General features: G+C 45.1%; 1 protein-coding gene across 1 annotated transcript in view; it reads left to right on the top strand.

Moving 5' to 3' along the window:
- The first annotated feature begins 13785 nt into the window (after nucleotides 1–13785).
- LOC143288858 (uncharacterized) overlaps nucleotides 13786–17500 on the top strand; it is an 18411-nt gene continuing 14696 nt past the window's right edge. Inside the window, exon 1 of the mRNA XM_076597510.1 lies at nucleotides 13786–14040. Within this exon, the coding sequence (XP_076453625.1) occupies nucleotides 13969–14040 (72 nt within the window). The 5' untranslated portion in view covers nucleotides 13786–13968. The remainder of the gene's footprint in view (nucleotides 14041–17500) is intronic.

The raw sequence follows: 17500 nt of genomic DNA, 5'->3' as shown, positions 1-17500 counted from the left end.
ATTCCATCAATTCATCATCAGGAGGTAATCTGTATACAGTTACGCACATTATGTTTGCTTTTTATAGGCGACTGGCTGTCCCTTTTCCTGTGCTTTCTGCCTGTGAGTGATCAAGTGCCACAGAAAGAAATTTGGACAGAGCTGTTAGCATTACTTCGTTCTCGTTTATCAGCACATGTTGCATGCAGGTCAAGTCGATTAACTCTCTCCATACGAACGGCGAAAGAGACGACGTTAACAGCGTTTATCCCCAATTACCATCATCAAAATATTGCAAGCGGAAGGCTCTTATACTGAAGACGTGAATGTTGACAAAGAATACCACAATTTTGACGACGGAAGGTAAAGGTTGGGTCATTCAGACACCCACTGGACATCCGAGGGGTCTGTGTAGAGGAGAAGAGAGGACTGGCCGTACTGAGTGAGTTAAGAGAGAGACAGACAGACAGACAGAGGACTGGTTAGAGAGAGAGAGAGAGAGAGAGAGAGAATGGTTTGAGAGCGAGAGAGAGAGAGAGAGAGAATGAATGGTTTGAGAGAGAGACATAATGGTTTGAGAGAGAGATAACGATAACGATAACGATAACGATTTTTTATTCAGATAAAGGCCAAAGCCCCTTACTGAAGGGGGTGACATTAAAGAAAAATAAATACCAAACCAACCAAAAAATATCTAACACAGATGTTCAACAAGAGAGAGAGAGAGAGAGAGAGAGAGAGAGAGAGAGAGAGAGAGAGAGAGAGAGAGAGAGAGAGAGAGAACGAACGAACGAACAATTTTTATTGAGGGAAGTGGAATAAGCATACATGTGCTTTTTTTCATCCAGCCCTCAGGGCAAATGGAAAATGAAAATGAATCAAAACATCCACAAAGTAGCAAAGAGATGAAGAAATAAAGACATGACATTCACATACACATTTAAACATGTACATCTACATAATCCTGATACAAACATCATATTATGAAGGAAAAAGATCAACCCCTCCCCCTCCAAAAAAAACAAAAGAAACACACAGACCCTCCCAAGCCCCCCTCGCCCCCCCTCCGCCACTCCCCCCCACCCCACCCCCCAAAAAAGTATGCAGGACACTGATTGTGGTTGTATATCATTAAGTAGTGCGATAGCGGTTAGACATACAATTAAACTATATATGCGTATTCAATAAGATAAAGTCAAGCAGGATTGTTGACATATTTGTCCATAAGGTGTGCATGGTAATGTTTTTTGAATTCTTGAATGCTTTTCTGAAAAGAGAGAGAGAGAGAGAGAGAGAGAGAGAGAGAGAGAGAGAGAGAGAGAGAGGGGTAACAATATAGCACGACTCTCTCCACAGAAATACGCCCGGGGGTACTTTTTGTGTAGGTAACAGTATTTCCGTGTGCGGTCACTTGATATGACAGGGAACAACTGTAATAGTTGGGGAGGAAGTGGGGGGGGGGGACATGGAGAAGGTGTTGGGGAGGGAAGCAACTTCGTGGTCATTTCACTTTGGTAATGACGGGGTGATTTTGCCTGCAGCTGCGGACATTAAGAGATGATCTCTGTTCTTTGAGTGTCAGTCTGTCTGTTTGCTTGGTTGGTTGGTGTGTGTGTGTGTGTGTGTGTGTGGTGTGTGTGTCACGACGACCAAGAGGATGCAGTTTGTTTTTGTTTTGTTTTTTGGTTGTTTTTTTGGTTTTTTTCGGATGGGGGTTCGAGTCCGTATTGTCCCCTTTTCGGCAGGCGATGTTGGCGGGTGCAGTGTACCGCTGGGATTTATTTTTGAGGCAGGTGTGTTACTGTTGTTCATGCACAGGCTTTTTATCATGCATGTTTCTCTTTGTAGCTGGTCTAGGGCCAGAGGCGTGCCATGGTTGTGCAACAAGGTTTTGTATGACACAATTTATGTGTTACGTTTTTCTTAAAGTTTTGGTGTATGCCGTATTTGTAGGATGACGTAGGTGTTTAACGGATCTCGGGGAGAGTGTCCTTGGAGAAGGTCGTGAGGAGAGCGGCGTTTGGCTGCTGCAATTGTTTGGTTGGTTGTTTTTTTGTTCTGTTTTCCCTCTGTAGACGACCAAGTGTCCGCCAGATGGGAATATCAGCATTCGGTGTATCTTCGTTTCTGTGTTAGGCACCTTTAGTTGTTGTTGTTGTTGTTTTTTCACACAACTCGCTGTGCATAGGCCAGTGGTTGCTTTTTTTTTCTTTTCTTTTTTCTTGTGGTCTGGTCGAAGTTTTCCTGGACGCTGTTCTAACCAAGAGGCTCTGTCCAGTGTTTGTCTTCGTGACGTCGGATCTTTCCACTGGTCTCCAGCTCACATTATTTTTAGACCGGTCACCCGCCTCATGGTACCAGCGACGGGTCCGCCAACGTTGCTACTGACGCTGGGTTCGGAGGACCACTACTTCAGCCGGCCAGCGTCTTCAAGGATTTCACCTTTTCATGTTTTGATAGTGATATTTCCATGTTCCAAAGAGAAAGACAATTCAGTGCTTCCATTTTTTTTTCTTTTTCTGCTCCTGAGGACTCCTGGTCAGATTTCACTCTTGACATTTGTGCTTCAGTAACCTATATTTTTTATTTATTTGTGTGCGTGTGATAATAATTGAAACTTGGTCCACTTCATATCCACATACACTCACATACTCGCACATATACATGATACTCACTTGTGGAGAGAGAGAAAGTGTTGGACTGAAATGATGCTTACCTGTGTTTAATGTTGGTTATCTGCGTTTAAATGTTGGTGGGAGTGGGGTTCAGATGAGCCCCCCCCCCCCCCAACACCCTCCCCCCCCCCCCCCCCGCCCCGCACGAGTAAACTTGAAGTGTTACTTTAGTAACTGACCGTGTGGCCATACCCATCAGAATCCTTTGGATACTTTGTTGAAGGAAATAAGAGTACTTCTGTTTTGTTTCTTCTAGTTTATATCTTCAGTTTAACGCCTATTCACTAGAAGTGTTAGTTGACGGATGTGTGTGTGTGTGTGCGTGCGTGCGTGCGAGTAGTGTGTCTGTGCTTGTTTCTCTGTGTGCCTATATGTCTGTGTCTGTGTGAGTCTGTGTGTGTATTAATCTTTCGGATGAGACGATTTTCCTTGGTTCTGTGTAGCAGCATGCACTTAGCGCACGTAAAAGAACCATCGGCAAAAATGGTTATCATGGCAAAATCCTGTCGAAAAAATCGCTTTGATAGTAAAATAGTACTCTTGGGGACAGAAAAAAAAATGAATGGCGTCGCACTGTGGTAATATGCTCTCCCCGGGGATAGCAGTTCGAATCTGACACAGAGAAAACGGTTGAGACACCAAAAACAAAGTATTACTATAAAATACAGTACAATACAACACAGCACAACACAACACTGGTCCATACAGTACGATACAATGCAACGCAACACAACACAACGCAACGCAACGCAACGCAACATAACACAACACAGCTCAATACAATACAATACAATACAGTACAATGTAACACATCTCAATACAATACAATTCAGCACATCTCAACCTAGCTCAGTACAATACAATACAATACGACACAATACAATACAATACAACACATCTCAACTTAACACAGATACAATATCATACAATACAATACAATGCAATACAACACAAGACAAACTAACACAGCCTGACACAATACAATACAAGACAATAGGATACAATACAATACAATACAGATGATTCTGAACAGCTGACACTGTCTATAAAGAAAGGTTCTCACAGGATGACGGACGTCACAGTTAGTTCTTTCGCTGCCACGGGCACAGATACTATCACTCTTTGATTTGATGAGGAGCAGTATATTGTGTTTACCGTGAACTACCTTGTCAGCGTCCACCCCTCTTTGCGCAAATTTCACCTCAAAGTTTGGGATGGGCGTTTACTGTGAACTTGACCGTTCATTCCCTCATTGAGTTTCATCACACAATACTGTCTGTTCGTTCAATGTGTGTGTGCAAGAGAAATGTCTCAATAAACGTGATGGCAACAGGATATTGTTCAAATGTGTAATGGAAGTGTTTCTGTACTAAAATCATCTCTGTCTGTCGGTCTCTGTCTCTGTCTCTGTCTCTCTCTCTCTCTCTCTCTCTCTCTCTCTCCATCTCCTTCTGCACGCTCTCACGTGTGTGTGTGTGTGTGTGTTTGATATATATATATAGAGAGAGAGAGAGAGAGAATTTTTCAAGAATGTGTGCTTACTTTATCTTCTTTTTTTACTTTTTTTTTTAACATCCAGTCCCTGTCCTAGAAAGGGTAGACCCTATACAATATCAAATGATACAGGCATAAGCAAAATGGTTGTCAAAATTATATAGAAAAAAAAACACCCAAAAAAACAACATGCAGCATCAGAATAACATAAGAAAACCACTGGTGAGTCGGGAAGGGACGAGAGACCGAGACTGTGGAAGAGAGAAAAAGGGAAGAAGAGATTCAGATTCAGGTGGTTTATTCATTTTGAGCCTAAGCTCCTCATGAAGGGAAATGTGAACAAAGGCAATAATCAAATGTCATATATAGAAACATAAAGACTAAAACACAACGCATCTTTGGAAATATCAAGTAATTTAGGAAAGTGAAGAAGTAATGATTTCCCATATATATGTAGCCGTGTCCCGAGTGGTTCTAATAGGGGGTACGGCACAAAAGACTTAACTAAATATGATTGAATGAATTAAAGGATAGACAAGATCCCATGCACAGGCCAGGAACATATAGAGGCCAGTCACAAATGGGGTTTTCTATTGTTTTATTTACAATATTCTAAAAGAAGAAGACTAAGAAGAAGAAATAATGAGAAGAAGACAATGCTAAGAGAACTAAGAAGAAGATAAAAAGAGAAGACAGTGCCTGGAATGACACAAACAAATGTCATTAGCACAACATGTCGACACAAGTGAATAGTAAAGCACATGTATACATGGAAAGACTATCACTCGGGTTTGGGATACGCAACAACATAATGCATATGTGTGAAGACCAAACGCTGACATCAAATGACATTTCTAATACATTTAAATAGTGCAGTTAAAGTGATTGAAGCGATTAATCCAACACTATCTTGTAATCACAACAGCAGAATACTACACACATCTTAGAGTACTGAGAATCAGTGAAACACTGTAACAGTACAATTGATATCAGCATGTAAAATAATACACAAGTAATAAACAAGATAATAGAATCAGTGGCTTTGATATTATACTGGCAAACTGATAGACCAGATAGTAAGTGAAGAACCATAATGGCTTAACCATTAAGTGGTGAATGAACTTTACGCACTCACTAGAACATTCTGGAACAAACTATCTGTGTCGAGAGACGTCACTGACTGTGACGTTTAGAATCAAATGGAACACTGCTCCATGCAGATGACGACATGGCAATTATTTAGATCAGTCATAGCCGATCTGTGACTAACTTGTCAAAGCAATAACTGAACAAAGAATTAACTGAACAAAGCAATAACTGAACATACTCATATAAACACAAGTACTGTGTCGAATACTACAATTTACAAATCAACACATTCTACACACTAGTACTTACAGCGATACGTAGCGAGGTGTCAGCTGTTGTGGGGACACACACGACACACTGCCCGCGACACAGCAAGAGAGAGAGAGCAGGCTCTGGTCAGATGACTGACCAGGTATGAAATGACCACTCATCATTCACTGTGCCAATTTATGCAAGTTTACCGGACCGCAAAGTGCGTCACGTGTGCTTGCAAGCAGATCGTCACTAATCACGGAGAATCCGATGACAATTGTGTTTGTTTAAAGGTGTTCAGTGATAGATTTCTAAATGATTCCTGAACCGATTTACGTCGGATAAGTTGCAAAAGAAAGAGCTCAACGCCTACTTTATAATGAGTGTAAAATGAAGTGTTGATTATTTAAGATGAATTTATAATCTTAATTTAAGTCACCTGAACAGGGTCAGTTTTAACGAGCTCGTCGCTGAAAATTACAAACTGCGTTAAATCAGTTTCACGTAGGCGAACATAAATGGAATAGATTTAAAGATGGAATTAAGACGATTCTGCCAGTATATAATACTAGTAGTTTACTGATCTGACAAAAGAGCTATTAATTAAATACTGTGGCACAGAAACACAAGTTTCTTCTCAGCCAATGACGTATCGCGACGCGACACTGCTCGAGCAGTCAGCAGGTGGTCTGGCCAGGACAAAATGATGTAAGCAGAGTTACGTCACATATTCTGTGCAAGGGTTAGAAGTGAAAACGTCGTCTGCTCTGGCTTGTGCGTGAATAGTGTTGGAGCAAGCATAGCGCGCTTGGTCACACCTCCCCCCATCTTTTGAAAACCATCGTCCGCGATGGTTAATTAAAAGTAATTCTTGTGAGCAGACTTAGCTGAGCATCAAACAAGAATTATTGGGCAGGTAAGGGAGATAATTTAGCTGATAACTGATAGCTAAGTGAATGACTGCAACCTTCTTAGGAACAATACCCTACTTCTATATTCAAAATGGCTTTAGCCAGGTTAAGTTAAGAGTTTGGACTTAGTCGAATGCATCCTAACTTAACTTTGAACAGTTTGATTTTGAGAAGGGGTCCCAATTTGGTAAATACACTATGAAGATGGAAAGCATTCATTTATGTGCCTATCAGTCTATCTATCATATCACTGTCAGACGCGCATGTTGAGTAGCATACATGTATAAAAGCATAGATTATAAACATACTTTGCATTGCTAAGACCTTGTGACAAGCTAGATCACAGGTTAAATTAAGCAAGAAGAGAAATAAAATAACATGAAACATGAATTAGTGTAGAAATATCTGAAAATGAAAAGAAAATTACAGCATGAACAGGAACAGGAAAAACAAAATCAGCATTGCCTCAGTTCAGCAAGAATGAAAAAAATAAGAAACATGAGTGTTTTGCAGTGTCACTGTTCTGGCTGTTAAATGTTTGACATCAGTCTCCTCACACAGTCAGTGGTGCCCTGGTTGCCAGTCGTGTGGAGCGCCTAGGTGCAGGATCTGGTGGTAGTGGAGGCGGCTCTGGTACAGCTCGCAGGGTTGATGTCCTGGGTCTTGGTATGGGCATGGTCAGCCACACACCACTGTCAGCATCAGCGTCAGTGTCAGTGTCAGACACTTTGTCGCCCTGGTGGTGCAGTGGGACCGGGTCTGTAGGCGTGACAGAAGGCGGTTGTTCATGCCTCCGCTGAGTTGGGCTGACTACAGGTGGGGACACCTGTGGGACCACAGCGTTAGGTGTGGTGCTGTGGTGCCTCCGTCTGCGTCTGCGGTTTCTTGGTGCTGCTGCAGAGGAAGAGACTGACCTGGTTTCCAATGACTGGGTCTGGATGCAGGCAGGCTGGGTGGTGTTGCTGCTGGATGGGCCACTGGAGAAGTGTTGCTCCAGGTCGCGGTACATGCCAGGCCAGTAGACCTGGGGTCGCAGCATCTCTGCAGCCTGCTGGAAGCCTTGGTGCCCCGTGCGGTATTGTATGGATGACAGGACCTGGGGGCGGAGCTTGCTGGGAAGCACTAGCTGCTCAGACGCCCCAAGCTTAGGGTCCATCACCCGTCGATGCAGGACACCCTTCCTGCAGATCAGTCTGTCATGCTGCTGGGTCAGCACACTGGTCTGCCAGTTGGAGCTGAGGGCTGGCGTGGCTGGCCATGCAGACAGGACTGGCCCAATGGTGGGGTCAGCAAGCTGAAGTCTGCGCAGCTCTTCTGGTGGCAGCTTGGGTCGCAAGTGCAGTTGGCTGGGGGGAGGTGTCTTGTTGGCAGTGACATGCTGCTTGTTGACCGCATGTGTGGTCAGTCGTCTCCCCTTAGATGTGACTGGTTGTCTGTCTACAGCCTTTGATTGCCTGTCCTCCTTAATGTAGCGCCGCTTGTGCCGACACTGGTGCTCTGTGTGGCCAGACCTCTCACACCAGACACAGTGTGGAGGGTCTGGGGTGTGGTCAGCAGCACAGCCATGAGGATGGAGGGCTGGCCCTGGAGGATGTAGGCGTTGTGTTGGCATGGAGGACTGCAGCTGACATCGCAGGCTGGTGTTCTCAGCTGCGAGTGTGGCCAGCTGAGCTTCCAGGTGGACAACAGTGGTGTTGTCTATGCCGGGGCAGGTATTGTAGGTGTGGCTGTCCTCCCACAGCCATCGCAGGGCCTCCTTCTTTGCTGCCTCGAAGGTGGTGTCAGGGTGGTCACGGATGAAACGCCTGACATCGTGCCTGAGTGCGGCTGGCTGAAGGCCTCTGGCGAAGGCGTCGCGGAGGATGGTCGCTGGCACCTGGATCACCCCATCTTCAGCCCTGTTGACCTTGGTCCACAGGTACCGAAGATGTGATGCGTAGTTGGTCACCGTCTCCTTGGGCTGCTGCTGCCTGTTGAAGAAGGTGGTGGCAAGCTCTGTGGCATCTCGCTGATCTCCCCAGTTCTCTTCAATGATGCGAAGGATCTTGGCTGGGGTGTCCACTTGTGTCGCTGGCAGCCTGACGATCTGCTGGCGACATCGGCCTGCAAGGGCTGATATCAGCCAGAGAGAGGCTGTCGCGTCATCCAGGGGCTGTAGCTGGAGAATCAGTCTGGCCTCACTGATGAAGTCGTCGACCTCACTGCTGCCTTCCTCACCGGATAGCGTCGGGAGTTTGGGCAGGAAGTCGGTTGAAGCCATCTTGATGGGGCGACGTTTCTATATGTTCCTGGCCTGTGCGTGGGATCTTGTCTATCCTTTAATTCATTCAATCATATTTAGTTAAGTCTTTTGTAGCCGTGTCCCGAGTGGTTCTAATAGGGGGTACGGCACAAAAGACTTAACTAAATATGATTGAATGAATATATACAGTGTCATTTGCTTAGAATCACCTGTATTGTAGTGTATTGTATTGAGTTTTGGTGTGCTGTGCTGTGCTGTGCTGTGTTGTGGTGTGTTTTGTATTGTGTTGTACTGTGCTGTGCTGTGCTGTTTTGTATTATATTTCATAGCAATGCTTTTTTTATCACAACAGATTTCAATAGTGTACTACTTATACAAAGGAGGGGGGGCTTGTCAGGCTCTTCCGGGAGTGGTTCGTCCTCTGTTGGTCCCCACCGGCACCCAGTTCTCACTTATGGGTCCTAGAAGCTGCTAGCATGCGGCAGCGCCCAACCCCCGGGCAACGGCTTTGATAGGCTGGCTAAACTAGGTGAGGGTAGCCGACGGGTCTCAAACCCTCGGTGAGTTAGGGCTTGTTTACCCAAGCATGTGAAGACTGGATCCGGCGGACTCTGCGGAAGAAACCATCATGGTTCAACGGAGAGGAAGGCGGTTGCAGCAGAGCACTGTGGAGTGCTGAGGGCAGGATGAGACATATAGGACATTCTGGTCATCCACTGCATCCGTTTCCATCTCCAGTCGTCCTGACTTAGTCTTACCACTGGATACAGACGGTCTCGGACAAAAGAGTGAGGTCGACGGTGCGCAACTCCTCCTCACTATAAACAAAGTCATCGCGCAAGTCATCAGTCATCCTTCATCCCATACCATCATTTTCCCCAAACCCTGTGGCGACAGGCGAGCGACGAAGCGACAGGTGTGGGTACACTGGCAGTCGTAGCCGCGGACCTGCACACAGGCGGCTCAGGCCATAGGGTCGTTTTTCACCGACTGGAGCAGCGGTGGAGATCGGCAGCCCCCTGAGCGACTGAGCAGCCCTCTTCAGGACAGCACTGCTCATCTCCATGGCATGAGGAAGGGGCTAGAAAAGGTGCCCTAAATATTGCCTGCTCCACACCACCCTAGTCAGCATACCACGGCTGACGGGGACCCTACTGAAGCGGTCGACACACAAAGGAAAGAAAGAAGAAAACAAGGAGCACTCCACTGACCACTGCCACATGGAACGTGTGTACGCTTCTGGACAGAGGCGACTCGGACAGACCACAGAGACGCACAGCACTCATTGCGAGTGAACTAGCCAGGTACAACATCGACATCACTGCCTTAAGTGAGACCAGACTGGCAGAAGAAGGCGAACTCTGTGAGCGAGGCGTAGGCTACACCTTCTTTTGGAGTGGTCGCGGACCTGAAGAGAGACGTGAGGCTGGAGTTGGCTTTGCAGTGAAGACAACCCTCGTTGGCAAGCTGGCTGGCCCCCCGAAAGGAGTGAACGATCGCCTGATGACGATGAAACTCCCTTTATGCAACGGGAAGAAGTTTGCCACCATTGTCAGCGCCTACGCGCCCACCATGACCAACCCGGATGAGATCAAGGACAAGTTCTACGAGGACCTGAACGCTGTCATCACCACTGTTCCCAAGGCAGACAAGCTCATTATTCTTGGTGACTTTAACGCGAGAGTTGGCTGTGACAGCACCTCCTGGGAAGGCGTTATTGGGAAGCATGGGGTTGGTAACTGTAACAGCAATGGTCAACTACTTCTCCAGACATGTGCCGAGCACGACCTCCTTATCACAAACACCGTCTTCTGCCTCCCTACCCGTAACAGGACGTCATGGATGCATCCTCGCTCTGGCCATTGGCATCTCATCGACTTTGTCATCGTCAGGAAGAGGGACAGGCAGGACGTACGAGTCACGAGGGCCATGTGCGGCGCCGAGTGCTGGACAGACCACCGCCTTATCATCTCCAAACTCAACCTCCGCATCCAGCCCAAGAGACGGCCTCAGGGCATGAAAGCACCCAAACGCCTGAATGTCAACAAGCTGGAGCTAGGCAACATCAAGCAGAGCTTTGCTGACACCCTGGAGGAACGCCTTGAGTCCACCATGCTGGACAACCAGAATGTGGAGGCAGCATGGGGCGCACTGCATGAGACGGTGTACAACACTGCCATGGAGTGCCTTGGGCCTTCTGCCAGGAAGCACAAAGACTGGTTTGATGCGAACTGCACTGAGATCAAGCAGCTGCTGGAAGACAAACGCCAAGCCTACAGAGCCCACATTGAAGATCCCAAGTCACAGTCAAAGAAAGACATACTGAAGAGCGCACGCAGCACCAACCAGCTGAAGCTGCGGCAGATGCAGGATTCCTGGTTGAGCAACAAAGCTGATGAGATCCAGGGCTTTGCAGACAGGAACGACACGAAGAACTTCTATAACGGCCTGAAAGAAGTCTACGGTCCCACCACCTTCGGATCTGCTCCACTCCTCAGTGCTGATGGTTCTACCCTAATCACTGACAAGGACGGGATCCTTGAGAGATGGGCTGAACACTTTGACAGCGTACTGAACCGCCCTTCCACCATCAATGATGAAGCCATCGACCAACTCCCCCAGGTGCCAGTCAGTGAGTCGTTGGATGCCATTCCAACTTTGGAGGAGACCCAGAAAGCTACCCGTCTGCTATCCAGTGGCAAAGCCCCTGGCTCAGACTCCATTCCAGCTGAAGTCTACAAAGAAGGTGGTATGGCGCTGACTGAGAAGTTTCATCAGCTATTCCAGCTCATCTGGCAGCATGAGGCAGTTCCACAGGACTTCAAAGACGCTTCCATCATACACCTGTACAAGCGCAAAGGAAATCGTCAGGCCTGTGACAACCATCGTGGAATATCCCTGCTGTCCGTTGCAGGCAAGACTGTGGCCAGAGTGCTACTCAACCGTCTCATAGCGCACCTTGAGCAAGGTCTCCTACCAGAGAGCCACTGTGGCTTCCGGAAAGAACGTGGGACTATTGACATGGTGTTTGCTGCCAGGCAGCTCCAGGAGAAGTGTCAGGAACAGAACGCCGACCTTTACTCCACCTATGTCGATCTGACCAAGGCCTTCGATACTGTTAGCAGAGATGGCCTTTGGAGAATCATGGCGAAGTACGAATGTCCCAGAAAGTTCACCACCATCATACGGCAACTACACGATGGGATGCTGTCCCGAGTCCAAGACAACGGAGAGACTTCAGACCCATTCCCTGTCTCCAACGGAGTCAAGCAAGAGTGTGTTCTTGCCCCCACCCTGTTCAGACTCATGTTTTCAGCCATGCTGACAGATGCCTTCAGAGACGCTGACGTAGGCATTGGCATCAGGTACTGCACAGATGGCTCACTCTTCAACCTCAGGAGGCTTCAAGCAAAAACCAATGTGAGGACAGACACCATCAACGACTTCCTGTTTGCTGATGACTGCGCTCTTAATGCTGCCTCCGAAGCTGACATGCAACACAGCGTCGACAAGTTCTCTGCTGCCTGTGACAACTTTGGCCTCACAATCAGCACAAAGAAGACTGAGGTGATGCACCAGCCAGCTACAGGAAAGCCTTACGTTGAACCAAACATCTTCATCAACGGGCAACTGAATGCGGTGGACAAGTTCACATACCTGGGCAGTACACTCTCTCGCACAGTTGTCATCGACGACGAGGTGAATGCCAGACTCGCCAAAGCCAGCGGCAGACTCCATAAGAACGTTTGGAACAGGAGAGGCATCACCCTGGAGACGAAGTTCAAAGTATACAAGGCCATAGTTCTCACCACACTGCTCTATGGATGTGAATCATGGACGGTCTACAAACGCCACGCCAAAAAGCTGAACCACTTCCACACCACCAGCCTCAGAAAACTTCTCGGCATAAAGTAGCAAGAGAATATCCCTGAAACAGAGGTGCTCAGTCATGCAAAATGCCAAGCATCTACACCATCTTGATGCAGGCCCAGCTGCGCTGGGCAGGCCATGTAGTTCGCATGCCAGACCACCGGCTCCCAAAGAAACTGCTGTTCGGCGAACTCCAACATGACAAGCGCTCCCATGGAGGCCAAAAGAAGCGCTTCAAAGACACTCTGAAAGCTTCTCTGAAGGCCTTCAACATCACCCACGACACATGGGAGCTGAATGCAATGGACAGACCAAAGTGGCGTTCAGCTGTCCACAAAGGCGCCAAATCCTGTGAGGCCAACAGAATCGCTGCAGCAGAGCAACGCAGACAGGCCAGGAAAAGCAGTGCCAGCAAGTCCCCGACAGCCGCCACCATCCCCTTGTCCACACTGCGTCAGAACCTTCCGGGCGCGGATTGGCCTGACCAGTCATCTGCGCACCCACAGAGCCCAACCCACCCACCCCCAGGATGACTAGATGGTCCTCGTCGATCCCGACGGACGCACCACACTTATACTATCAAAATGAATTTTTCGAAAGGAGTTTGCCAGCACAACCCTTTTTCCCCATGGTTCTTTTACGTGCGCGCGACAGCATACCGTTGCATACGATACCACGGTTTCTCGTCCCCGTGTGTATACATATATATTGCACGAATGTCTGTTTATCTTCAGGTTTATTTGTTTTGCTATCCAAATGGATTTTTTTTCTGTATAATTTTGGCCAGGGACAGCCTTATTGATCCCGTGGGTTCTTTTACGTGCACTAAGTGCATGCTGCACACGGGACATCCGCCCGTTTAGCGTTTCATCCGAAAGACTAGCACCCAGCCCACCACTCAGGTGGTGGGGACTCGAACCCTTGGACCTCGGCTTCCTTGTCGTGTCCAGCACCCACCAGCCCACCCACTTCAGTTCATTTGGTCTGGGATTTCCTGCAAGCACAGCATTGCTCAACAGCGCCAGTAAATAGCACGCGACGAACATCACAGTGTAACTGCTGTACTGCAATTTCTGCTCGCTTCACGAACAATCCATGTTTGTTCTACTTCCTGTGAGAGAGAGAGAGGGGGGGGGAGATGAGATGAGATGAGAGAGAGAGAGAGAGAGAGAGAGAGAGAGAGAGCTGTGGTTAAGGGGCGGGGGAGGTGACAAACAAACAAAAAACAAGAAGTGGAAAAAGGTCACTGGTGTGCATTTTTGACATGCCCACATATGTAGACGAGCACGTTTATGGCAAAGCCACAAGGAAACGCCAACAAGCGAGAGGGACAGAGAGAGACAGGGACAGAGAAAGAGGGAGAGAGAGGTGCACACAGAGAGATTCAGTGGGGGACAGAGAGAGAGAGAGAGAAGACGGGAACGTGCTGTTGTTGCTGAAGTCAAAAGTGGAAGCGATGAAGATGAACCAAGCTGGAAGTTTGATCTTGTGTGCTGTGACATGCTGCCTTGCGTTGCCGATTGATGACGTAAGATGACTCTCTCTCTCTCTCTCTCTCTCTCTCTCTTTCTCTTTATACAAAATTGTATGTTGCTTTTGTAGATTTTCAGAAGGCCTTCGACTCTGTGAGTCGAAATCGTTTATGGAATGTGTTACGTAAAACTGGTGTTGATGGTAAGCTTTATATGGCACTGCGTGGTGTGTATGATTCAGTTTTAGCGTGTGTGCGTGATAAGGGTGTATATTCAGATGTATCTGATTGCCCCGCGTGGCGTAAAACAAGGATGTCTGTTGAGCCCTATGATGTTTTCGTTCTTTATTAATGAACTGGCAGGAGAGATAACGAAAAAAGGAAGACATGGGATTCAAATGATCCCTGGGGCTGTTGAACTGTTTCTCATGTTATTTGCAGATGATGTAATTCTTTTGTCTGACACGGCCATAGGACTTCAAAATCAGCTGAACATATTAAAGCAAGAAGCAGACAGATTATTTTTAAAAGTTAATCGTGAGAAAACAAATGTAGTTGTGTTTCGAAAAGGTGGTGACCTATCTGGATATGAAAGATGGTATTATGGAACTGAAGAAGTGAAGGTAACTAATGCTTATAAATATCTCGGTATGATTTTTACAACTAAGCTGAATTTGACGAGGACAGTAGCAGAGATCTGTAGGAAGGGGAAGAAGGGGGTTATAGAAATCTTAAGGTGTTTACGTAAATTAGGCTCGATAGTTTCATTCATATTTTGGAAACTTTTTGATACTCAAATAGAACCAATGATAACATACGGCGCCGAAATTTGGGGACTTTCTGATATCAAAGATTTAGAAAAAGTACATACATTAGCTATTAAACGTTTTTTTCAAATGTTCCATTACATGCTTCAAATACTGTATTATATGAGAAAGTGGTAGATACCCATTTATATATTAAATCATGTGTGAAATGTATAAAATATTGGTTAAAATTAATAAGGCTACCCACATCGAAATTATGTAAGCAGGCGTGTGAAATGTTAGTAAATGAACATGGGAGAGAGAAGGAAAAACTGGGTATATCTTGTAAAGAAGACATTAACTGTAAATGGATTTGGGATTGTGTGGATGTGTCAGGGAGTTGGATGTGTAGAAGGATTTGTTTCAGAATTCAAAGATAGGCTAATTGTTTCAAATAAACAGAACTGGCACTGTAAAAATGGAAAGCACCGAGAAATATAGATGGCTTTATAGTTTTAAAAGTATATTGCAAACAGAAAAATATATCACAGTCGTGACAAACAAGTGGCACCGAACAAGTCTCGCCAGATCTAGATCGAGAACGATTGGGTTGAATGCTTATGAAAAGTGGTTTCAAACTGAGCCCTCGTTACTCTTCCCTTATCCGATGTGCGGTCATTTAAGGGAGGATTAATTACATTTTTTGTTTAGTTGTAAAACTTATGACGATATTCGAGAAAAATGTGTTGTATTTAAAATAAATTTAGCAAAGAATGAAAATATTTTTGGAGTGCTTAATTTAAATCAGGAAACTTCACTACAGTCACCTGCAAAATATATTGCCGAAGCGAATAACATGCGACGAAAAAAACAGCAATAATAAAATAGTATCAGGTGTTGTTCATTGTGAAAATTGAAATATGTGTTGTCATTCTCATATGGAAAATATTTTTGTTATACATTTATATATGTTTTTGTTTTTTATTTCTCTCTACATCACATTACTTTGAATGGATGGTCGAACTGCATTTTGTTGCACAGATTGATTGATTTCTTTTTGGTTTTGTTTTTCATCAATATTATTACTATTGATGCATGTTGTTATTTGTATTATGAACCCTCGTGTCATCAGGGCTGTAAAGCTATTGACATTAAAGTGTTCAGTGTTCTGTGTGTGTGTGTGTGTGTGTGTGTGTGTGTGTGTGTGTCTGTCTGTCTGTCTGTCTGTCTGTGCGTGCTCATCAACCACTGCTGATTGTAATAGTTACTGGAGCAGCTCATCATGGTATGTCTTTATTTCTTTCATCATTTCATTTTTTCCTAATAAAGAGCAACATATTTTCATAGCAGTTTTCTTATAAAGAGTACCATATATGTTCATAACAGTTTTCTTACAAAGAGCAACAGATGTATATTTAAAAGTGTTTGTTTCTTTGTGAAGAGCAATAAATGTTTTCATACAAGTTTTCTGATAAAGAGCAAGAGACATTCTCATAAAGGTTCTCCTATAAGGAGAAAAGGACATTTCCATGAACAGTACCTCTCACGACTTAAGCGTACAGTTGCGTCAACAGCGAGGCGAGAGCTGTATGATCAATGGTTTCCATACTGCAGTGGGAATCCATTTACAGCATATGATTCTCAAACGTGGAGGCAAGATTGCAGTGTTGTTTTCGTTTTCTTTTTCAAAAATGTTTTTTTTTTTTTATTCATTCATTTAATTTCTTTTTACAATGCACATAACTTAATACTATACAATGCTGATACAATACATCACATAAAATCAATGCAAAAATGAAACAAAAATAATATGATCTGTAATAAGACACATAAAATATGTAAAAGAGAGGCATAGAAAATACATTTTGCATATTCTGGACTCGGTCCTTCGTAATCACAAACTGCATAAAAGACAAAGAGAGACAAAAATAAGCACAGCAAACACAATACATGAAAGACAAAGACAGGTCGGAAAAAAAATAAATGAAAAAAAAGAGAGAAAAATGATACAAGGACAAAACTGAGGGTGTTTTCTTATGTGAGCCAATTGGAGATACCTTTATGTGGAAGTCTACATTTTTTTCGTTATGTAAATAGGTGATGTAATACACTCCAGATGCAAGCTGACATCACCACAAGACAGAGCACGAAAAAGGCAGAGCTAATATGAATGCACACACACACACACACACACACACACAGAGAGAGAGACACACTAATAAGGATAATAAGAATAATAATAGTAATAACCTTTGGTACGCCCAATCTAATAATACAAAAGCCCTTGGCGTTTACAATAAAAAAAAAATGCAATGACGCGTGAATACTAAAAACACACAAATACACCCGCACGCACAGATCATCCCGTTCCAACTCCATCCCCCAAACCCACACCCACTCCACACAAAATGTAGACACACACGCACGCGCGCGCACGCGCACGCACATCCCGATTGTTCAAGGCATTTTAACATGTGTACGTTTAAAAATAGTTAAAACAATACAAGTAAAATTATTAACTTGATCAAAACATAAAAGTGAAGACAATGAGTTATTTATTGATTTGAATGACTGGAAATAAATGAGTTTTCAAAGAGGTTTTGAAAGACGGGCAAGAAACAGCATGACGGACAGGAAACTGGAGTGAGTTCCATGCGGAAGAAGCCTGGAAAGAGAAAGTACGTTTTCAATATGATCTGGTTCTGTAGGAGGTAATTTTTAAGAGTCGGTCATCACCTAATGACCGGAGCTGGCGAGATGGAGAGTAGTGA

This window comes from Babylonia areolata, chromosome 13 (assembly GCF_041734735.1).
Source record: "Babylonia areolata isolate BAREFJ2019XMU chromosome 13, ASM4173473v1, whole genome shotgun sequence".
NCBI lineage: Eukaryota > Metazoa > Mollusca > Gastropoda > Neogastropoda > Buccinidae > Babylonia > Babylonia areolata.
The sequence above is the reverse complement of the archived record's forward strand: the minus strand, read 5'-3'. Positions and strand labels throughout refer to the sequence as shown.